General features: G+C 41.0%; 2 protein-coding genes across 3 annotated transcripts in view; one reads left to right on the forward strand and one right to left on the reverse strand.

Moving 5' to 3' along the window:
* The window catches only part of CPT1B (carnitine palmitoyltransferase 1B), a 76,733-nt gene extending 67,314 nt beyond the window's left edge, over positions 1 to 9,419 (forward strand). For both annotated transcript variants that reach the window (XM_040343149.1, XM_040343150.1), the window contains exons 18-19: positions 3,197 to 3,289; positions 8,630 to 9,419. In XM_040343149.1, coding sequence (XP_040199083.1) covers positions 3,197 to 3,289; positions 8,630 to 8,716 — 180 coding nt within the window. In that variant the 3' untranslated portion in view covers positions 8,717 to 9,419. The remainder of the gene's footprint in view (positions 1 to 3,196; positions 3,290 to 8,629) is intronic.
* On the reverse strand, positions 9,224 to 24,627 carry LOC120931573 (regenerating islet-derived protein 4-like). The gene is made up of 6 exons (XM_040343151.1): positions 24,544 to 24,627; positions 20,115 to 20,179; positions 14,660 to 14,754; positions 14,429 to 14,566; positions 9,915 to 10,029; positions 9,224 to 9,380 (listed from the first exon to the last, which is right to left on the reverse strand). The coding sequence occupies exons 2-6, from the start codon at positions 20,176 to 20,178 to the stop codon at positions 9,313 to 9,315; spliced, it is 480 nt and encodes a 159-aa protein (XP_040199085.1). The 5' UTR covers position 20,179; positions 24,544 to 24,627; the 3' UTR covers positions 9,224 to 9,312.
* Positions 24,628 to 24,835: the final 208 nt, after the last annotated feature.

A 24,835-nucleotide genomic window follows, 5' to 3' on the forward strand; every position in this document is an offset into this window, starting at 1 on the left:
AATTCTCCTTCTATCCTGGCAAGTGCTCCAGTCCCTGCTACAGAGAAACACCCCCATAACAGGATATTACCACCTCCATGCTTTACTGTAGGAATAGTGTTATTTGGATGGCGAGCTGTATTGGATTTCTGCCAGACATATCTTTTGATGTTGAGGCCCAATAATAAAATTTTAGTCTCATCCGACCATAACACCTTTTTCCATGTGGCCTCAGAATCTTCAAGGTGCATTTTGACAAAGCTTAAACGTGACTGCATGTGGAGAGTGTTTTTTTTTTCTTACCTATTGTTGTCACATGCACACAATGAGCACTCTTTGTCATAAATTCCTGCAACTGCTTCAGAGTAGGGTTGAGCGAACCCAAACTGTAAAGTTCGGGTTCGTACCGGACTTTTGGATTTTTGGTACCCGGACCCGAACAATTTGCTGTAAGTTCGGGTTCGGTGTTCGGCAATGTAATGGCGCGCTGCAGGGCAGCCAATCACCATTTGTTTTAATTGTGTGACCTAGAAGCCATCACAGCCATGCCTACTAATGGCATGGCTGTGATTGGCCAGTGCAGCATGTGACCCAGCCTCTATATAAGCTAGAGGCACATAGCATAGTACGTCACTCTGCTTTAGTTAGGGTAGGGAAAGGCTGCTGCTGCTGCTGCTGCTGCTGCTTGTAGGGAGAGAAATATATAGGAGTCAGACTGTCCTGCTTCAGAAATCAAATTACACCAGCGCTGCATATGTTCCTGTGAGATACTCTGCATTAGATACTTTAGGGAAAGGTTCCGGATTGTGCTTATAGGGACAGAAATATATAGGAGTAAGTCCTGCTTCAGAAATCATATTACACCAGCGCTGTATATGTTCCTGTGAGATACTCTGCATTAGATACTTTAGGGAAAGTTTCCTGATTGTGCTTATAGGGACAAAAATATATACGAGTCAGTCCTGCTTCAGAAATCAAATTACACCAGCGCTGCATATGTTCCTGTGAGATACTCTGCATTAGATATTTTAGGGAAAGGTTCCTGATTTTGCTTATAGGGACAGAAATATATACGAGTCAGTCCTGCTTCAGAAATCAAATTACACCAGCACTGCATATGTTACTGTGAGATACACCCTTTCCTTTACATACTTTTCTTCTATTGTGCTATTCAAAAAACATCCATTTAGGGCAAGAATTTTTTTTTTTGCAGTGTTTCCTCCAGTGTTTGCAGTTTTTCCTCCATATCTGTACGTGTGAGATAAACACTTTAGCTAGTGTTCTTCTATTGTTCTATTAAAAAAACACCCATTTAGGGCAAAAAAATATATTTTGCAGTGTTTCCTCCAGTGTTTGCAGTTTTTCCTCCATATCTGTACGTGTGAGATAAACACTTTAGCTAGTGTTCTTCTATTGTTCTATTCAAAAAACACCCATTTATGGTAAAAAAATTATTTTGCAGTGTTTCCTCCAGTGTTTGCAGTTTTTCCTCCATATCTGTACGTGTGAGATAAACACTTTAGCTAGTGTTCTTCTATTGTTCTATTCAAAAAACACCAATTTAGGGCCAAAAAATATATGGACCTCGTCCTCCTAGGTCAAGATTTTTTTATTTTTTTTTATGTTATTTAAAGTTATTTCCCTATCCACATTTATTTACAGAGTACTTGCCATGCTCTTACCAACATTTTGCTGCCATTTGCAGCCCTCTATCCCTTTCCATTAGTATTTTAGAGACATTTTAGTACTGAAAAGTTTGGGTCCCCATTGACTTCAATGGGGTTCGGGTCAAGTTCAGGTCCCGAACCTGGACTTTTTTCCGAAGTTCGGTCGAACCAGAACATCCAGGTGTCCGCTCATATCTACTTCAGAGTTACTCTAGACCTCTTGGTAGCTTCCATGACCAATTTCCTCATAGAACTTTCATCCTGGGGTGCCCAACCTTTTGAAGAACAAGGGCCACTTAAGCGACTTGGTAACCGGTCGAGGGCCACAATGAGTGGAGTGGGTGGATGGCAGCCCACTTGGCTCTATAGAGCCCACTCTACTCTCAGCACACCAAACTCCCAGGTAATAGAAGTCTATGGCTCAGTACAGGTAACCCACAGTTGCACTTCTCTGCACCTGTGAATCAGTTTGAAAACAGCCCAGTAACCACTGCAGAACAGATATGCCCATATATCACTGTAATTTCAGTAATAAACTTACCTTTAATAACAGTATTCTATTTTATTCCATCCCAGAGCAGGAGGTTGCGGCCACGTCAGAGGGTTCCACGTGCCACATGTGTAAGGAGTGACGTTCTGATCCAGGGAGGGTCTGTGTTGTACCAAATGCGTTCTACTTTAAAATAATAGACTTCACTGTGCTTCTAGGCAATGATAAAGCCTTTGAAATATTTTTGTATTCATCTCGCCTGTATTTAGCAACTTTATCGCAGAAATATTTTGACAGTGCCCTGCCACCTATAGTTTATTGTTTGCTTCAGTTGCACTACCAGTGACTAAAATGCTCCAAGTTAGCTCTTTTCATGCTGAGCTAATCAAAATGATCACAGCTGTTCAGAGTTGAAAGTCAAATGGCTTTATGTGATTAGCTACACCTGATTGTGTTTACAAATCATTTTTAGGAGAGGGGTGATCCTTTTTCCAACTCAGTGATTTTGTTTTGGAATTTTCTTTTTTTTTCCTGACATGTTGGTGTTATATCTTCCACATGGTATAAGTTGCACTGAGTAACTTCAGCTGGATAAAACAAAAACCGTGCCTGTTTTCATTTTGGAAATACAAAAACATACTTGGGGGGGCACACCCTAAAAATGCTATACATCTAAGATGGTGCTGCTATAAGACCAAAGACAGAACAAAACAGATTATAGCGCACACATGCAAAAATTACATTTATCCTGCAAGGCTAGTTAAAAACACCTGAACATATTCAAAAATACGGGGGTTTGGTCACACTATATGGTCATATAGTGCTAAGCCCACTTACTGCGACAAAGTACCCCAATTTAGTGGGTCCTAACCTGTTAATAGAATGAAAGAACCTAGTGTCTTCATTTTGGGCTGCAAAGCAACAAAATGTGAGGGGGGGGGGGGGGTTGTTATATACTATACCCACTGTATATTTAAAACACCTACTTCTAAATACTGTATATATGTATTCTATTACTATACATGAAATTACTTCCAATTCTTGTTTTATGATCTTATAGGTGGCTGATGATGGTTATGGTGTGTCTTACATCTTTGCTGGTGAAAATGTCATCACCCTACACATTTCCAGTAAATTTTCCAGCCCTGAGACGGTACGATCTAACCACCTGCTACCTGTTTTATTGTTAGCAATGTCAACTTTCTTGTAATTGTATTAATTACCTATATAATGTTTATTTCAGTTTACTTATAGATTAAAATTGTATATATATATATATATATATATATATATATATATATATTTCTCCAGATTTACAAGCTATCAATCAAAACTGACAGTTACAGGGGTTGGGGGAAAAACTGCCAGGGCCGTGTACAAAGATCACCCTTTACTCCCAATGTTTTTAAAGTCATAATGGAAATCCATTTCCTGCCCTCCCAATCCAAACATTATGTTTGATTAGTTGAGTATCACTCATTGCTATTATTTATTAGCGTTATTCACTTTAAGGTCATCACAGAGGTCAAGGGGGGGGCTCTGTTTATGTCTGGAATAAAAGAGATTTCATCTCCAAATACGGAAAGGCTTCTTTACAGTAAGAGCTGTGAACATGTGGAATAGACTCCCTCAGGAGGTGGTTCTGGCCAGTTTAGTAGATTGTTTTTAAGAAAGGCCTAGATTATTTTCTAGATACACATAACATAACTGGATACTAATATTTATAGGTAAAAATTATCCAGGGAATATCCGATTGCCTCTTGGGGGATCAGGAAGGATTTTTTCCCCAGCTGAAGCAAATTGGAGCATGCTTTATTGGTTTTTTTTTTGCGATCCTCTGGATCAACTGTGGGTATAGGATTGTATATATTGAAAATGGAGGTCAATACGGTGTATATCTTACTAATTATCTGTGACTACAACTAAGCTTCAAATCTACCTAAAAATGCACACACTTGCCGCTAATGCTGAAGTACCCCTAGTAGTGTTTTTACCCTTGTTACTGTCATTTTGCTGGCCTGCATGTGAATGTGAAGAAAATGTAAAGCTGTGAATTACAATAGGAATTCATATACTAAATACTATCTGACATGTACGTAAAACTGACAGTAGTCTAAAAAAACAAAGTTGTAATCCGATCTAAAAAAATCACATCATATTTTTGTTAATTTTTCTAATTTCATTAAAATAAAAGAAATCCAAAACAAAGTTAATGCTCCCAAAGTCAGTTTTATTATAAATTTGATGACAATAATAGTAGCTAGCAAAAGCCTTAGTGCATAAAAAATTGGTTCTCTCCCAATAGAGACACCATTTAGCTTTAAATTATTACATCTAGACCAATAAATTATCAAGTAGTTCCAGGGAAGTATTGTAGCTTAAATTGTATTGTAGCTTAAATTATTGAATTATTGTTATTGCAGTTGTCATGCTTCTAGGTCTTGAACTATGCTTCTTTTTCTTATTGTTGTATTAAATGTATTTCCAACCATGGACTGGTTTCAGTTATACAATGCAGGCAGAGATGAATTACAATAATGCAGAGGATCTTATACAAACCATCTTCATACTATATATCTATCATTTTGTAGGAGTAAAGGAGAGCTGCAATAAATAATACGTGAAAGCCAGTCTCAAAACAGAATACACTAAAATGTTCCTAATTATAGACAATCTAATTTAAATGTCTAATGCCCTGTACACACGATCGGTTAGTCTGATGAAAACGAACCGATGGATTTTTTCATCAGATATCCGATGAAGCTGACTTTCATCAGTCTTGCCTACACACCATCGGTTAAAAATCCGATTGTGTCCAACGCAGTGACGTAAAACACAACGACGTGCAGAGAAAAATTAAGTTCAATGCTTCCGAGCATGCGTCGACTTGATTCTGAGCATGCGTGGATTTTTGACCGATGGATTTCCCCACAGACCATCGTTTTTTTCTATCGTTCTTTTAACCATACGAAAAATGTAAAACAGGTTCTATTTTTTTTCACCGATGGGAAAAAAAATGATGGGGCCCACACACGATCGGTTCGTCCGATGAAAACGGTCCGTTTTCATCAGACGAACCGATCCTGTGTACAGGGCATAAGTTTATAACTTTTTTGAAAAAATACATATAAAAAAAATACATATATGCTACAAAAATGCATATATGCTCTCCCATTAGCCCTATATTTTAAGAGTAGATGTTTTACTCTTTTTTCAACAATCCAATTGGAAAAGTATCTACTGCTACTCATTTGCACAAGTATTAGTACGGCATGCATAAATGCACCCCTTACCCACTCTTCTCAAAAGATTACAACAAAAACAAACATGATATTGCTAAACTTGGGCTTTAATAATGAGTTGTATGATTAGTGTGTCGTTATTTTAACATGCTATATTTTACTCTCATATGCAGAATTATGTTGACTACCCTGTAGCCACACTATATTGCTCTAGCTTTTATCAGTTTAACATGTAACAGTCTAAAGTTTCATTATTCTAAAGATTCCCTGTCTTTGCTACTCTAAGGCCCCATACACACGGGAGAATTTATCCGCGAATACGGTCCAGCGGACCGTTTCCACGGATAAATCCTCTCAAAGATATCCGCTGATTTCGATGGGATGGAGTGTACACACCATCCCATTGAAATCCGCGCGGAAATCCTCTGGCGATGACGTGTCGCGCCGTCGCCGCGATTATGACGCGGCGACGGGCGCGACGCTGTCATATAAGGAATTCCACGCATGCGTCAAATCATTACGACGCGTGCGGGGAATCCCTTTGGACGGATGGATCCGGTAAGTCTGTACAGACGAGCGGATCCATCCGTTGGAATGGATTCCAGCAGATGGATTCGTTGTGCAGCACAACAAATATTCGATCTGCTGGAATCCATTCCAGAGGAGATTTCTCCGCGGAAAGAGATCCGCTGGCGTGTACACACCATAGAATCTATCCGCAGAAACCCATTTGCTGGGATTTATCTGCGGATGGATTCTATCGTGTGTATGGGGCCTTAAGTAAACCTGCTAGGGCCAGGCAGTCACCAGTGGGCTGCTGACTTACCTGCCCATTAGCTATCTTTTCAGATATAGTCTGGGTGGGATGAAAGATGTTTAGGCTGCATTCACACCTCGGCGTACTAAATCGCGGCGTTTTGTCCCGCGAATTGCGGCGACAAATAGCGGCGTTTTGTACCGCGATTCGCGGCGACAAAACGCCGCGATTGTGAATGCAGCCTTCACCCCCTCTATGGAGATGGTTCACATCTCCTATGCCGAACGCCGAAAGACGCCTGAAAAAAGGTCCGGGACTTTTTTTCAGGCGACAGGCGACAGGCGGCAGGCGTTCGGCGTGGAGATGTGAACCATCTCCATAGAGGGCAATGTTACATCATCCCTCTGGCGTGTCGGGGCGGCAGCGGGCGTCACACTACAGGCGACAAAACGCCTAGGTGTGAATGGGCTCTTAAGGGCCACAACTATGCGGGTAAGATGCTTATGAACAACTTTTGGATAACATCTAGTACAATATGAGTGGCTGGAACTTACCTGTATTTCCCACATGTTTCAAACTAAGCCTTTCCCAATTACCAAATCTATTGCAAATCAGATTATAAGTGTATATAAAAACTGTTTCAGGTCCCATTGATTTGCCACCTAGTTAATCAGCAGAATCATTTGTTCTTATCTAGTTTTGTTCTTTTAGAATTGTATTCAGGCTCAAAAAGGCTAATTTAATAAATTAGTACAAAGAACATTGATAATACAACATTTCTAGTACCCTGTAGCAATCGGATAGAGGGACAAACATCACTTTTGACACATTTTCATTGCACATTTAACCAATATTAGACTGGGTGCTGCAGTAACCAATGGCTGGCACTATATCTAAGAGGCAAGACATTGCCAGTACTACTAAAAGACTAGTTACGGTGATTACTAGACATGTGCATTTGTTTTTGTCCGAATGCATTTTCGTCCAAATTTCTGGGATTTTCATGTCCGTTCTATGAAACGATATCTAACGCGCAGAATCCGAAATCCGAATGAACAGCTAAAACAAAAAAAGATCGCCTCAAGCAGACTTTTCGGTCAAATGCTCCGCCCATAGGCTATAGAAGAATTCTAATGCTGTTTGACTAGTAATAAAAAATAATTATAATTATTACTAGTCAAACAACATTAGAATTCTACTATAGCTTGTGGACGGAGCATTCGACTGGAAATGTATAATCACGACATCGTACAGTTTAGCTGTTTCGTCGAGTCTTCTTCGAACATCCGACAGATACCATAAGCCTTCAATTGACAGATTCAACCTTAATTAATTCGGATTTTCGGACGAATGCATTTTTTAACTAAACAAGATAAAAAAGAATTTCAAGAGTAACTAAATAAATGTTTTTTTCGGATGAAACCGAAATTCCAAAACAAATTATTTTAGTGTGCACATGTCTAGTGATTACATTGTGAGGCAGTGCATGTGATATGTCAGTATTTGTAGATCTAGAAAGACAAGAGACCTCTTTTTTAAAGGAGCACCTTTTCTTCAATTGGTGTTTGAGGCTGATGTCATAGTGAATACTGTACCATCATTCATCTAATCCTACTGCTGAACCTCAATGAACACTAACATTTTCTTAGCATGAGATGTTTCATCCAAGAAATACAAAGTGTACCTTAACAGGATTAGTTTGTTTTAAACCTAAAGTCTTTACTCGAGTTTACAATGCTTGTAGTAGCCCACCAAAATACCTCCCACATATAGTCCTTCTATGAATGTCTTTCAATTAATAAAATGGTGTTAGAAAAAATAATTGGTATTTCAGTTAGTAAAATATGTATTCCCGTTGGTTTCTAGGGTATGCTGTGCTAATTTTTCTTACTTTTAGCTTTTGTTTAGTAACTTTTAATAACCAATACCATAATTACTGGTCATATTTCACTTCTAACATCATGGATGATTGTTGGTTATATATGTTTTGGACAAGGTGAAATTACTGTATAAATCTATTTTCACCTCAATAGAATTCATTGACTGCTATCTATGTAATATTTGCTATATACATAATGTACATAATGAAAAGGAGCTATATTGTGGGAACATTTATGATCTATTATACATTGAAAGTCAATCTAAGGGCCTGTTCACAATCATGCAATTCCATTTTGGTATTTAAATTCATTCGTAGCTGCTTTGTAGCATATTATGATATGTATTATAAATATTTTACATACATTTTTTCTCTCAACTAGATATGGATGTATTGAAATACAGAAATGCAGGTTTTGGATATTATCATTTAAATCTAAGTGCAGACTACAGCATATACTAATTTTAAATAACTGTAGAGCAGTGTGTAAGTTTGAGCTGCCTGCACTAGATTCAGTTAATTTGAAAAATGTCCTATGGTAGGGTCATGGAACCACACATTGTGAACAGACCCATTTTCAATTAGACCTTATCTTATCTTCTTACTTCTCCCCAGAATTCTCACCGTTTTGGACAAAGGATCTGTCAGTCTATGCGGGATCTGGCTCAGCTCCTCACTGTTCCTCCTCGTGGTGAACGGTAAAATATTGGCACCTCTGTGAGATCACATGACACATCACATGATTTGTTGTACAAGTTTCTACTCACTTGAAAAATGTTATTTGCTTATTAGGCTTTATTCATATTTGTGCACAGCTCTCAAAGTGCAGTAGGAAAATGCCTCTCGCTGCACACAGTGCAAAACGCACCAAAACAATTGTATGCTGGAGTTTGGAAGTGCGCTGCAGAATACATTTCACCAGCGCTGAAGAGTGAACTGTTCCATTCCTGAACCCGGGCAAGAATTGAAATGTGTTTTCACAAACTTTGTTCTTATTTGTCCATAACAATACAAGCCTGCTAGCTGTAAGTTTAAAGCAATATATATATAGCAGTTCTGTATGGAATGTATGTAAATAATGTCTATCTATGCCATCTGTGCAAGTAAACCAATGGCACAATTTTACTGCTTCTTTACGTCATCTGTCATTTCACCCCAACCATTTTCCAGCAAACCCTTTATCATGCACTGATCAGTAAACATCAACAATTTGGAGAAAGATATTTATTAAGGTTTACAGAATGCAGGAAACATGATGTGCCCCAACTCCCAATTTATCCCAGAGTAGGACCATGTTCTTACGGTTTATATTTGCATACAAAGTGGTTTTGTTCCTTACATGGAGCGTCGTTCCACTGACGGTAATCTGACAGAGGAAGAAGATGAGAAATTATTTATATTAAAGGAGGAAAGCAATCCCTAGGAATTCCATTCTTATTATTGTTAAACAATTGTTCTGCTTGTATGTCTGCAATAGATTTTGTTTATCCTGCACAGGCTATTCTCTCCTTTACATCATTGCATATCAGTGTTGAGGGAATGGGTGCAGATCCCTACTGCTGACAAAACCATTACCCTATCAACAATAATAATAATGGGGGGGGGGGCTATTTATGTTTTACATTTCTTTCGATTTTTCTACAGGTTACACTACCTTGAATGTAGGAGTTTAAATCCAGTTATTTTGCACAGCCTTCCCTACCACTGTAAAAAGGGAGGACATGTGCGGGGTCCAAACACTAATAATACATACAGATATTTGAAATTTGAGGAGTAAGAACATTACTAAAATATGTTACCAATGCAGATTATTGTAGACGGAAAGACAGAATATGTAGTGTGTGTATGTTGCGATATTAATCAACATGGTTCACCAACACCATGTTTTCTGGGTACTCACTTGTTTCCTTGGTCAGCTCTCCGCAGTATTCAGCATTTTGCAGATTGTTGGGCTCACCATCCTTCCAAATACGATAATTATACATGGAGCCATCAGCCCACTTCCAGCGGCGATTCTAGCACCACATATATGACAATATTTACCAAAAGAACATTAACAATAATAATATGTTTACTCTACACTTCTTGTTTTAATTGTACATATCAATCTACTGTACTCCTTTAAAATGTTAATATATATCAATACAATAAATGTCATATCGCATATTGGTGATTTAAGGTAACGGGGCTGATTTACTTCTCACTTAGCACAATGAATATTTACCTTTGTGAAGAGAATGCTTGCTTTTCAGCTGTGTTTACTTAAAGAGAATGCTCAATTTGAAGCTGTGTTTACTTCAATCATCCAATCATGTACAATGCTGTTGATTTTTATGAATTTTTTAACTTTTCTCATGCACGTGATTGAATGATTGTAGTGAGCACAGCTTCATAACATTAAATGAGCGAAAATTGACACTCCTTTTGCACAGTGTATATTTTATTTTTCAAGTGAACAGCCTTTTACTCCTTTACTGAATCAACGTCAATGATTTTAGTGTTAGAAGTAACGTCAAAATTGTTTATATTTGATACCAGAGATAAAGTAACTAGAATACTGTTTTAGTAAATTTCATATTTAGAAGTGTATAAGCTGGCTGTAGATACTTGAATTATGAAGTCCCAGGTTATATGCACAAGTATTAATTGTCTGCCCTGGTGCAAATAAAAATGATCATATTTACACAGTAAAGGTTTATACCGCATACACACCATCGTTTTTCCTGACGTTCAAAAAGCCTTAGTTTTTCACAAGGTGATTCCTATCCAGCCTGACTTGCATACACACGTTCATGCAAAAAAAGTCAGACCAAAGCACGGTGACGTACAACACGTACGACGGGACTATAAAGTAAAGTTCCTTTCAAATGGCGCCATCCTTTGGGCTGCTTTTGCTGATCCTTGTGTTAGTAAAAGTTTGGTGAGAGACGATGTGCACTTTTCAGCCTTGTGCTTTTAAGTCCGTTACAGCGTGACGAATGTGCTATCTCCATTCTGAACGCTAGTTTTACCAGAACGAGCGCTTCCGTCTCATACTTGATTCTGAGCATGTGCGTTTTTTTCCCCTCGGAAAAGCATACACACAATCGTTTTTCGAGAAAAAGACTGATGGGAAACACGACGAGAAAAAAAAGAGCTGGTTTAATTTTTTTTGCGGGCAGTTTTTTCGTCGAGAAAACCGGTCGTGTGTTCAAGGCATTAGAAGACGAACACAAGTGGGGTTGTATTGATCGGGAACACACATTTTTAGTTTAGTGTAAGGCATGAAAATATTTTAATATTTAATTTAACTTTTATATGGGTGGTGGGATTCCATTTTAAATGTGAAAAACATAGGAACAATAGAAATTATATTGTGTGGCAAATGTTATTTGTAATAAATAAATTCTTATATTATATTATGTATCACTTTCCAGTGTCAGTGGCTATCAAACATTAAAGTGAAATATAAAAAACATATTCTGTTTTAGGATATAGGCTGTCCATGAGAGAATAGCATAATGTATTTCACTTGTATATGTAAACTTAAAAAACAGTATCTACTATTGTCAATAATTATGTGCACAGAATAAAGTATATAAATATATTGTCTCAAAATAAAATCAAGTGAAATTACTTCTGATTCATAAAATCGAGACTTTAAAGTTACATATGTTACACTGTAGATTTTCTGTGAAAAATTAAATAAAAAAATTATATAAAATATATAAATGAATATTACTGAATAAATAATATTTTTGTTGAACTTCCCTTTTCCTCAAAGAAGAAATTGACACCATCCATTTTATCTTACAGAATATTTTTGCATTGACATTTTTACAGTAAAGAACACTTTCACCTGTTCCAAAAAGATTTTGTTCCATTGAAAGCATGGATCTAATATATTTTGTATTAATTAAAAATGTTTGTGCCAACTGAATTTTTACTTGCCACAGCTAAAGCTCCGATGGAATGTTGAAGCTTGCAATTTCCTAACATCTAGAGGTGGCCTTAATTCTGGGATAGGCTTATCACAGTGTGTGACATTACTCTACTGTGTTCTGCCTGACCTCTACTGGGTATTCTGAATTGGCAGCCCCTGGCAGTGGTTCATCACCTTGGCTGTGAAAGATGATGGACACGTTTTTCCTATTAATATATCGTTATCACAAGGTCTGTTTGCCAACTCTGGTCCTAAAGGACCACATACAGGTCATATTTTCTAGGCTTCTAGGTGCTTTCCCAATTGTGTTAATGTGTTAAGGCAACATACAGTACTCTATTTCTCCTGTGATACTGTGAAACCATTTTTGGAATACAGGTTTGGGCATTCTGTTCTGTTATGGAATTGTCTATGTTTGTGCTTTAATAAATAGTTGTACTTCATGCATATATTTATCATATAGATCTAATTATGCAAACATTTATTGTATAGCTTCCACTTTCACCCTCAACAATTAGACAATTTGGTTTATTTCACTCTCCAGCTGTAGTAAATAAACCCCAATGTACCACTACAGAGCTGCTGTAAAACAATACACTAATGCCCCGTACACACGATCTGGCTTTTGCCCGGCCAAACTAACATCGGAATTCGAACAGAATTCCATCGGAGTAAAGGAGAACATGTTCTCCAACTAAACTCCGATGGAATTCCTCGGAAGATAGTACGATGGGGCATACACACGGTCGGAAATTCCGATCGTGTGTACGGGGCTTTAGTCCTGGTTTACACTTGTACGGTGCGGGAACCCTGCAAATCCACTGCGGGTTCCCGCATCGCACCTGACTCGGAAGGCAGTTCACACTACCATATGCAAACTGCTTGGAGTGTCAATACAATGTTAATGATACCCCCATTCCAGTTCACATATCGCACTGCGAACTGACAGTTCGGACAAGAAATCGGATCACATGAGTGTGAACACCCATAATATGATTTTGGCGTGGACCAAAAAAAGTGTCCTGTGCGAGTTTGGTCTGAATGCGATGCAAATTCAGCCATACTATCTGTATGGCTGAAATCGCATTGCATGGACATTGCATGCAATTTGCACTGCAGTGCGGTGCAAATTACATGCGATCCCGCACAGCGCACCAGCGTGAACCCAGCCTAAGATCGTTCTACTATTTGGTGCTATTCCAGATAATAGCCTGCTGCAATTAACTGGAACAGAGTCTCATTTCTAAATTTGGAAAACATAACTTCACCCTATAATATACAAACATGTAAATACACATTAAATGACACATACATATATATAGAGCATGCTGCCCCACCTGCTTAATGCAGCAAGGCGCCTGCTTCCAATCTACTGGAAAAAGCCCAGAATTCCCACTCGCAAGGAATGGATCAACGGAGTGAATGCAGTCCGAGAGGCTGAGGATTAGGTAGCCACTTGTTGGGATTCCCGGGACCGGTTTACCAGTGTCTAGGCACCCTGGACTAAATATGTTTCTGACCCTACCTATGTACCCTCCAGTTTAGATACGGCCTTACTAGAATTGGCAGACCCCTCTCTTAAAGCTTGCAGGTTGATGAGCACCTAGAGGACAGAGCTACATCCCCTCAGTGGGCTGCAGACACTGGAATTCAGCTACACAGACGGCCTAATCCTGGCGTGATGTGCTCGGTGTGGATATGAACGCAGTTCCTTACTAGATTGCTTACCCCACCTTCATTTATTTTCCTTTCTTTCTATTTTTACTTACAAGTTCTATGTTGTTTTTATTAATATACTGTTGTCGATTTGAAAGACCAAATGTTTAGCTGTTGGAAGGAGTTGATGCATAGAGCCCCCGTGCTCGCGGGACAGGCCCCTGACCTTACGGGGGCACTGGTAGTCCAGAATGTGTGCGCTTTGTTGTCTTTTGGTGCCCTTGGTGTGTGGGGAGGGTAGAGGGCAGTTTGGGTCACGGGCCACGGTACCATACATGTCGTACATTTCTGGGGACAGCCCCCCTGGCCCATCTCCAGGGACAGGGCTGTCCATGAGCAGGCCAAGATGCTATATACAATGTTCACACCCCCACAGCTATTTTCTTTGTGATTGCCCCCTTTGGGCTCGCATAATACTTCCCGACCCAGTAGACGCACAGAGGATCCCATTAAGTGCTCGTCAACATAGCTTTTGTCATTTATGTGCATATTTCTTTGTTCAACCTGTCTTTATTTTTTATGCCATTTCAGTTTACATGACCCTGCGTGGTCGGTGTTTTCTTCTTTTACCACTGACTGTTTGACATATCCTGTTATATGTTATTTTGGAAAAATAAAATACTGATTATAAAAAAAAAATTACACATATATACACAAGATGAGCTATTAAGGAACCAAGGTTGGGAGATTATAGTTTTAGATGATGTATTGTGTAGACTGAGTACATTTGTCTCAACAAAAACTAGCTTGGTATCTATTGGGTGCATTGACCATACCTCCTCTGGGTCATGAAGTCCGATCCAAATGTCTACAGTTTTGCCGTAAGCACCCGCGTTGCTTGCAATAATGGATGCTTCTGCATCATCCATGATGGAGGCTAAGTGTGCACCATGACCATAACTGACACATTCAAACTGCAAAAAAAAGTAAAAAAATTTGGAACACCAACATAATAAACAGCTGAGTGTCTTCAACCCCTTTCAGTTCCCTTATTGTTTGCCAATTACCTCAGCTTCGGACCAGGTCAGGCGGAATCTGAAGTAACCATAACAGTAAGCCTTGTAGAAGAACCATCCGGGTGGACAAGAGGATCGAGGCGCAGCTGTGTGGAAATGACTTTTATAATATTTGTGCATGTCTAATATTTGTAAAATAGCCTACAAAAAGTGAAACTACAGCCTGATTATTGTCTTTAGCTCCAATTATTGTATTTATAAGTGAGATTTTTCAGATTCTAACTAAAGGTTAGGCCAGGGGTGCTTAGTCCTGTTTCAGTACATTTAAAGAAGTGCTGCTGATAAGGCTTGACTTCACCTAGATAAAGCCATTCTGTGTCTCATTCCTTCTGCTTGACTCCCCATGCTGAAAACCAATCCGACTGGGAAAATCATCCAATCTGATGCTCATAAAGTTGAATAGACCTGGGTATTTTAGGTGCAATGATCTTGCCCCCAGAGTCCCTGAGACATATTAATCAGATAATTAAATCACACCATGGATTTTTTTAGCGGGAACACAGAACACAGTTCCAGCACCTCCAGCGCAAAATGTATGTACTGGCAAAGGGGGCTGGGGTGTCTTGGAGTGTCTATTGATGCTGACTGCTGGAGATCTATTTTAGCTGGGGGTTGTAGTGTTGCTGGCAGGGGCGGACTGACCATTGAGTCACTCGGGCACTGCCCGAGGGCCCCATGCCACTAGGGGGCCCCATCCGGGTTGCCAGGCTCAGTAAAACCAGGGACAGTATGTAAAAATCTGTGTTTTTTTTAGATCTGTCCCCCATATGTCCGAAAATGACATGCTTTTAATGTGAATATCCCAAGATTTTAGCTGCCCGCCTCTGCACTACCTCCTGGCGTGGTGGCCATCTGTAAGCCAGAGGGGCCCCATACTCTTCTATTGCCCGGGGGCCCCATGAGTTGTCAGTCCGCCCCTGGTTGCTGGGGAGCAAAGAAAAGACAAATGCAGCGCCTTCTAAGCGTAGCAAGCTCGTTTAATAATGGTAATATGTGCAAAAAGCTGTAAAAAGCCTACTCACAAACATGAATGAATATAGGCAAGGTAGTTGTAAGAATCATCCGCATGGTGTAGCCGGTGTGCGTACGATGTCCTAATGCAGGCAGCGCGGTGATGTCGTTCTCTGAAAGGCAGCAGCTACAGGGACCAAGATGCTCTCGGAACCTTCACGCTGGAATCAGGTATCCACTGCGGACTGCAAGTGACGTCACTTCCGGATGCGGGAGGTGCACGCGTTCAAGACTTTCGAGTCTCTTCCTCAGGCTGAGCTGTGAGGAAGAGACTCGAAAGTCTTGAACGCGTGCACCTCCCGCATCCGGAAGTGACGTCACTTGCAGTCCGCAGTGGATACCTGATTCCAGCGTGAAGGTTCCGAGAGCATCTTGGTCCCTGTAGCTGCTGCCTTTCAGAGAACGACATCACCGCGCTGCCTGCATTAGGACATCGTACGCACACCGGCTACACCATGCGGATGATTCTTACAACTACCTTGCCTATATTCATTCATGTTTGTGAGTAGGCTTTTTACAGCTTTTTGCACATATTACCATTATTAAACGAGCTTGCTACGCTTAGAAGGCGCTGCATTTGTCTTTTCTTTGCTTCTATACAGATCACTTCATCTGTCAGCTGGCAGCCATCCAAAGCAAGGCAATAGCAAAGTAGTTATACAGTGCCATGGACAATTGATGGACTTTAATATCCATTTTATAGCACTGGCTTCTTTTGGACTTTAGTCTTAGTTTCATTTCATTATTATTATTTTTTCTTTTTCTTTATTTTATTTTTATTTTTATTTTTATCTCCATTTTTATTTTCATATTTATTTCCATTTTAATTCTTATTTTTATTTTTATTTTTATTTTCATTTTTTAGCTTCAATCTTGTTTATTTTACAGTTCAGTTTTTCAACATTTTTCTTGGCCCCTATTCCCATTCCAAGTAATACTAGCTTTTTTTGTGAACCTTAGACATCTACAGGGAGTGCGCTTGAATATCATGTTTTGTTTTATGTGTTGCTGGGGAGGGCTGTCTATTGTTACATGAATGAATGAATGACTTGTATAGCACAACTCATGCGAACTGAATCGCCTCTGGGGGGGGGGGGTCTATTGTTGCTGGTAGGGGATATTTTGGGGTTCTTATGTTGTTGGAGGGGATACACTGTTGAGGGGGGAGAGTCTATTCCTGCTGGCTGCTGGGGTATCTGTTGTTTCTGGGTAATATATTTTCTTGCTGTTGGGGATTTATTGTTGCTGGGAATGGATGCATTTTGTTCCTGAGGAGGTCTATTGTTTCTGGGAAGGATTTCTTGTTGCTGGGGGGGTCTGTTATTAACAAATTCTATACAAATTTTATAACACTACAAAATGATACTTTGCTCTGTACTCTTTAAAATGAGCGGTACTAGGAGAGAGGTGAATAGGGGATGGAGACAAGGGATGATGCTCAGAGGTAGGTCAGGGTGGAGAGAGTACCTACACCTGTATCCCACAGTGTTTATCTAAATTTAAATAAACAGCTTTGGTGAAGCTGTCTTTTAAACAAGGTTTTTTGTAAAGAACAAGATTTAAAGCGGAGTTCCGGCCACAAATTGAAAAAAAAAAACTTTTTAAATATAAATACCCCTGTAATACACAAGCTGAATGTATTCTACTACAGTTAGTCTGTAAACTAAGGTCAGTTTTGTTAGGTTGTTACAGCATTTAGACACTTTATAAAACAGAAATTGACTGGGGCCATCTTAAGTGTGGGCATCATGAAGCCAGACTGTATGACTTCCTGGATTTCAGCCTCGCACATGCTCAGTGCTGTACAAGCAGTGTAATGGTTTCAGATCAGTTTTCAATAGCAACGGGAGTGTCAGAGGAAGTTACCGCCCCTTATCTATGCAAACCTCTCCTCCCCTCCTCCCCTCCTCTCCCCCCCCCCTCCTTCCAGGAACCAGTAAATATAATAAATAATTTGTTCCTGTGCAGATATATCTACATAACAAGATTATATATATCTCTTGTTATATATGTGGTGTGTATACATATACCAGACATGTGCACTGTCAATAAATTAATTTTGTTAGTGCGGTGATGTTAGTGCGGTGACATTAGTGCTGTGATGTTAGTGCTGTGATGTTAGTGCTGTGATGTTAGTGCTGTGATGTTAGTGCTGCGATGTTAGTGCTGCGATGTTAGTGCTGCGATGTTAGTGCTGTGATGTTAGTGCTGTGATGTTAGTGCTGTGACATTAGTGCGGTGATGTTAGTGCGGTGGTGATGTTAGTGCGGTGATGTTAGTGCGGTGATGTTAGTGCGGTGATGACAGTGCGGTGACAGTGCGGTGATGTTAGTGCGGTGACAGTGCGGTGATGTTAGTGCGGTGACAGTGCGGTGATGTTAGTGCGGTGACAGTGCGGTGACAGTGCGGTGATGTTAGTGCGGTGACAGTGCGGTGATGTTAGTGCGGTGACAGTGCGGTGATGTTAGTGCGGTGACAGTGCGGTGACAGTGCGGTGATGTTAGTGCGGTGACAGTGCGGTGACATTATGTGCAGAGTGGGGGGAGGTACAGATGATCAGGCATACAGAGCACATCTCGGTCTGTGTAGATCTGTATGTGAGTACAGTGATCATAGTACAGCCCCGCCTCCCTGCACTAGACTTGTAACACACAGTGCAGAGCGATGTCTCTATGTACAGGGAGGCGGGGCTGTACTATGCTCGGTGCTCTCACTATCAGACAGAGTGAGACTTGCTCTCTCTGCCTGATGATCTGCATCTCCGTGCACCGGAGACAGATGGCAGGTGGGCGGGTGGTGGAGGGAGGAGGACGGGGGCGGCGGTGACGGCGGTGACGGACGGGTGGAGGAGCTAGGACGGGGGCGGTGCTAGGACGGGTGGAGGAACTAGGACGGGGGAGGAGTTGGAGAGGGAGAAGAGGAAGGACACCACCTCTATGGGCGGCACTGCCCTCCCTCCCTCCCGACCCCCGAGATGCTCATCCACGGCTGCGATGTTCAGCCCAGCCTCCTGGGATTGAAGACACACATATCCCAGGAGGCATAGCAGCGCTGGATGCGGCGGGGGGGGCCATTCCGCCGCGGCGGGGGAATAAGAGACTCACAGATAAAAACGTGAGTTTTTAAAAGACAAAAATAAAACATCCCAAATGTATTTAAGGGGGCAGTGTAAAAACGAATGCAAAGAAGTTGTAAAATAGGGTGGAACTCCGCTTAAACTTTTTTTTTTAACCAAAAATAATTTAAAACTTGTATAAAAAATAAATAAAAAAATCTGGGTTTATGAGGAAAGTTAGCTAAAACTAAACTGTATACTACATGAGCAGCGTGGAACTATAAATCAGTTATTTTAAATAAACTGACAAAAATTTATATTAATGGATCTGCAAAGGCATAATGACAACAACATTTAATGATAAGGGTAAAATGTATTCTAGCTGCAGGTGTTCAATCATATATGGCGACCCGTCAGAATTGGCAACGGAAGTGACGTTCCGTCACCGCCATCTTGCTACACCCTGCACTCCTCCACAGTAACGATACACCAAGAAGGGGGGGGGGCGTTCATCTTGTTACACCTGCTGGAGTTTTGCATTTTACTGTTATTTTTAACAGTAAACAGAGCTTATAAGGTGAAATAGAGTATTTAGAAATCCGATGGACTGTTTAGATGTTGAATTTTAAAAGCAGCGGCCAACCTGCTGATCTCACAGGTTTGCTAATGTGACAGAACACCTCTGTTTTCATAATTCAACATGTAAACCGTCCGAGGGATTTCTAAATACTTCCTGTTAAAAATAACTGAAACGCACAACTCCGGTGGGTGTAACAAGATGTCCGCTTGCCCCCTTTGCGATGTATCCTTACTGTGGAGGAGTGCGGAGTGTAGCAAGATGGCGGCGACAAAACATCACTTCCATTACCAATTCTGACGGCTCGCCTAATCTGACGGAACACAGGCAAAAAAATAAAAATAAACCTTTTATAAGAGGGCTTTTTAGGCTGAACAGCCAACTTTCTCACTGCTATACAAAATCCCTTCTATGAAGTATAGAACTGCCAGGTGTAACTGCAGGATAACAAGATGACCAAGAATAGATTAAAAAAAATAGACTTTTGTCAACCTAATTTCCTTTCGGATATGTTGCACATTTCTCATTTGTTGTTTCCATGACATGAGCATGATGATAGATTCTTTAGAAATAATGTTAAGTTCAACTTCTCACACAATAAAGGATTATGCTGTGCTTTTTGACTTTGTATTCAAAGCATTTTTATGCGTAGATCTATTTTTACAATGATTTGGTAAAAATTTTCCTGCACAGCTTCCCAACACCACCAATAACGTGTTTGTAGCACTATTTTTACCCAAACCCACAAATAACCCATTTGTAGAGCTATTTTTACAATGACTAATGAAAGGACCCATCCTTACCTTCTGACACAGAAACAGCAATAACCAGAAGACCCAAAAGGGCAAGAGAAATGGAAGGTCTCATCCTAAGGACAGCAAGAAATATATAAGAAACCTTATGAAATATTAACAGACATTTTATAATAGATTGGCATGGAGCTAAAACGCAACCCAGTATTTTGTAATTTTTTTTATGCATCAGCTTTAATCCAGGGATTTCCCTGATGGTGCTTTTTTTACGCAGATAGATACCTTCAAGGAGTTGTAAAGGCAGAAGGTTTTTTTATCGTAATTTCCCATCTCTGCCCAACGATGTCCACAAGTCCCCTCGGCTGTCTAAAACTCTCCTCACTGATTGGCTAAGCCTAAGACACAGCTGAGGTGTCATTGGTTCCCGCGGCTGTCAATCAAAGTCAGTTAGCCAATCAGGAGAGAGAGGGGGTGGGCAGAACAGAAGCTCTGTGTCTGAATGGACACACGGAGCTGCAGCTCGGCTTGGGGACCCCCTAAGCAAGATACTTGCTCTGGGGGCACTTGACAGGAGGGAGGGGCCAGGATCTGCAAAGGGGGACTTGAGAAGAGGAGGATCCAGGCTGCTCTGTGCAAAACCACTGCAACAGGGCAGGTAAGTATAACATGTTTGTTATTTATTTTATTTTTTCTAAAGCGAGGCTTTAAACCTGGTGGTTGAACGAAGGAAAATGAATAAAGTGTGGCCAGCCTTAGACAGGTGTCACCCGTACAGGTTGCCCCTATTGGTAACATTTTCTATCAGTTTCTTTCCCAGTGACAATGGTCACCAAGACAAAGAAGGTGAATTTACCCAAGGGCAACCCAGACTGCAAAAAAAGTAACAATCTAACGCTTTCAAACGCCAAATTAAACGTAAAAAAAATGGTATTTGATACTTTTTAACCCTTTCCTAACTGCTAAAACTTAACCCATCCCTTCAAATGAACACTTAACCTAACTACAGCACTTAGACTAAACATAATGGGCTAGATTCACGATGTACTTACGACGGCGTATTTTCACGTACGCCGTCGTAAGTCCGAATCCGAGCCGTCGTATCTATGCGTCTTGTTCATAGAATCAGATACGCATAGATTTGGGCAAGATACGAGCGGCATAAGTCTCCTACGCCGTCGTATCTTGGGATGCATATTTACGCTGGACGCTAGGTGGCGCTTCCATTGATTTCCGCGTTGAATATGTAAATTAGGTAGATACGCCGATTCACGAACGTACTTGCGCCCGCTACGCCGTTTACGTTAGGCTTACGTCCGGCGTAAAGTTACCCCTGCTATATGAGGCGCAGCCAATGCAAAGTGGACGTCGGCACAAGCGTATCTTCTTACGTCGTTTACGTAAGTCGTACGTGAATGGGGCTGTGCGTAGGTTACGTTCACGTCACAGGCATTGAGCCGGCGTAACTTAGGGAAAAAAATTTACGTGATACTGAGCATGCGCCGTTCTTTAAGCGCGTCATTTACGTGGGGTCACGATTGATTTGCATACAACACGCCCACCTCTTCCACATTTGAATTAGGCGGGCTTACGCCGGCCAATTTACGCTACGCCGCCGCAACTTACGGAGCAAGTGCTTTGTGAATACTGCACTTGCCCGTCTAAGTTGCGGAGGCATAGCGTAAATAGGATTTTTATTTGGTGAACCTGCCGCTTACAGACTTCCTGTCCAGGGTGACGATGATCAATTGCTGTACTCACTCTAGCATACCTCCCAACTTTTTGAGATGGAAACGAGGGACACCTCTTAGAAAAGGTATGTAAGCATAGGACACACCCCCTGCCACGCCCTCTTGAAGGAAAATTATCAAAAAAAAAATGCTTAGTTAAACCCACAAGTGATTTTTTGGGCACTACTATTTCTTTATACTGGCTTTTGAAATTTACAAATGCAGCAATTTAGAATTTGGATGGAAGGATTTGCACTAGGAAAGACTTTTTAAAAGAATAAATAGTGCATTTAATAAAGAACTATATAGATCAGACCAAAATGATGGATAGATGAAAGGGAAAGAGGGACAGAGTGACTTTGTTCCAAATCAGGGACAGTCCCTTGAAATCAGGGACAGTTGGGAGCTATGCTCCAGGGCAGGGATATGCAATTAGTGGACCTCCAGCTGTTGCAGAACTACAAGTCCCATGAGGCATAACAAGACTCTGACAGCCACAAGCCTCCCTGTCAAGCTCCAGGAGGCCCCTACTATTCCGCGGGTTACTGAAGACTTGGCTTTTCACACAAGCCTTCCCTGCGTAGCCTCTCTCTTCCACCCTTTCTGCCGCTCTGTGCTGCTTCTGGTTCCTGGGTCCTCTTTTCCCAGGAACTCTGCTATGCGCGTCGGGACCCATCGGGGTAAGACCGCGCTATATTAAGATGCCTCTCAACTCAACTCAACAAGCATGACACCCAAAGGCAGAAGCATGATGGGACTTATAGTTTTGCAACAGCTGGAGGTCCGCTAATTGCATATCCCTGCTCTTGGGGATGAGTGTGTTGGCACTACCCTTTTCCCCATCTTCATAACATAGCAAGTTAGTTGGTCCGTAGTTCACAGAGGTAACTGAAGGCCTGTTTCACACAGACCTCAGCTTGTATAAGAGCAATGTTCACAAAGCATTTGCAGCTTTTTTGAAGCTTTTAAAGTACCATTCAACTTCAGTTTGTAAATGTGGACCACGGATCATAATGGGAGTGCTGATTAACACTTTAAACAAGCTGCTAGCAGGCTTCAGCACTTTATGAAGCTTGTTGAAAGCACACTGAAGCCTGCTAGCAAATTGCCTAAAGTTTCAACACTCCCATTTGGATCTGTGTTCAGCATTTACAAACAGTGGCGGTTCGTCCATAGAGGGCGCTGGAGCGCCGCCCCCTCTACAGCCTCTGAAATACATAGATGCATTTTACAGGTCACAGTGGCAGCATTTAACTGGGCACAGTGGCGACAATTGCGGGGCACAGTGGCTACAATTGCTGGCCTGCTGGGCACAGTGGTAACAATTGATGGCACATACAGGTCACAGTGGCAGCATTTAACTGGGCACAGTGGCGACAATTGCGGGGCACAGTGGCTACAATTGTTGGCCTGCTGGGCACAGTGGTAACAATTGATGGCACATACAGGTCACAGTGGCAGCATTTTACTGGGCACAGTGGCGACAATTGCGGGGCACCGTGGTGACAATTGCAGGGCACAGTGGCTACAATTGATGGGCACAGTGACAGTGGTAACAATTGATGGCAATCATGGCACAGTGGTAACAAGTGATGGCACAGTGGTAACAATTGATGGCACAGTGGTAACAATTGATGGCACAGTGGCGACAATTGATGGGCACAGTGGTGACAATTGATGGCATGGCACAGTGGTGACAATTGATGGCACAGTGGCTGTGTTTGATGGCATGGCACAGTGGTGACAATTGATGGCTGCAATTGTTTTTTTTGTTTTTTTTTCCGTTTGCACCCCCCCCCCCCCAAAAAAATTTGAGCACCAGCCACCACTGTTTACAAACAGTGGTAACAATTGATGGCACAGTGGTAACAATTGATGGGCACAGTGGTAACAATTGATGGCACAGTGGTGACAATTGATAGGCACAGTGGTGACAATTGATGGCACAGTGGTGACAATTGATGGCATGGCATAGTGGTGACAATTGATGGCACAGTGGCTGTGTTTGATGGCATGTCACAGTGGTGACAATTGATGGCACAGTGGCTGCGTTTGATGGCATGGCACAGTGGTGACAATTGATGGCACAGTGACTGCATTTGATGGGCACAGTGAGGCTGCAATTGTTTTTTTTGTTTTTTTTTTCGTTTGCGCCCCCCAACAATTTTGAGCACCAGCCGCCACTGTTTACAAACTAGAGTTAAATGGCACTTCAAATGCTTCAATAAAGCTTGCTGTATACACTCCTCATATGCAAGCTGAAGCATGTGTGAAAAAGCCCTAAGCAAGAAGACTCCTTGTGATAGAATTGCAGAGTGCACTGGTTTTCTGGCAGGATCAAACGTTTATTTTTATTTTTATTTTTTTTATTTGTCAAAGAGATATGACTAAACCCTTACCATGTTACAGTATATTTAATAGACCAAAAAAGGGGAAAGTAAGAGAGGTTAATTGTATTGTGGTTTAGATACACTTTACCTTGAATCTCTGACTTATAAGCTAACCTTAACCTAACCCCTGACCTAATATTACCTTAACCCTGGTAAATCCAAACCTACCTTGTCTTGCTCAAAAATATATCAAACCAAATAGTTGCAGAAAGTTTGAGGAGATGATTTTAAATTAAAATGCGTATAAAAGTGATGTTTTAGCCTGTAGTTTCCAAGCAGTATAATATATCCCCCATAGATCTATGGGGCTGGAAAATATATCAAGTTGCAATTCCAGTTGACATTTATAGATTTTTTGCTTACCTGCCACAGAAGCCTGAACAGCCAGTAGAATTAGGATTGTCTGAGTTGTTGGTGCTCTATATTCACAGATTGTGAATTTATATCTCTCAGGAGAGTCATTAGTGCCATATGGAGAGCAGGAAACAAAGATAGGAAGTAATAAGGATATGGTTATTTCACCTAATTAAAGGGGTTTTCACCATCCACCCAGATCATAAAATGGTAAAATAAAATTAGCACTACACCATTGATAAACAACTGCTGGTGTTGATGCCTCTGGTGTGATAAATCTGTGGCACATACTGTTTGCTCC

Source organism: Rana temporaria, chromosome 3, assembly GCF_905171775.1.
Source record: "Rana temporaria chromosome 3, aRanTem1.1, whole genome shotgun sequence".
Classification (NCBI taxonomy): domain Eukaryota; kingdom Metazoa; phylum Chordata; class Amphibia; order Anura; family Ranidae; genus Rana; species Rana temporaria.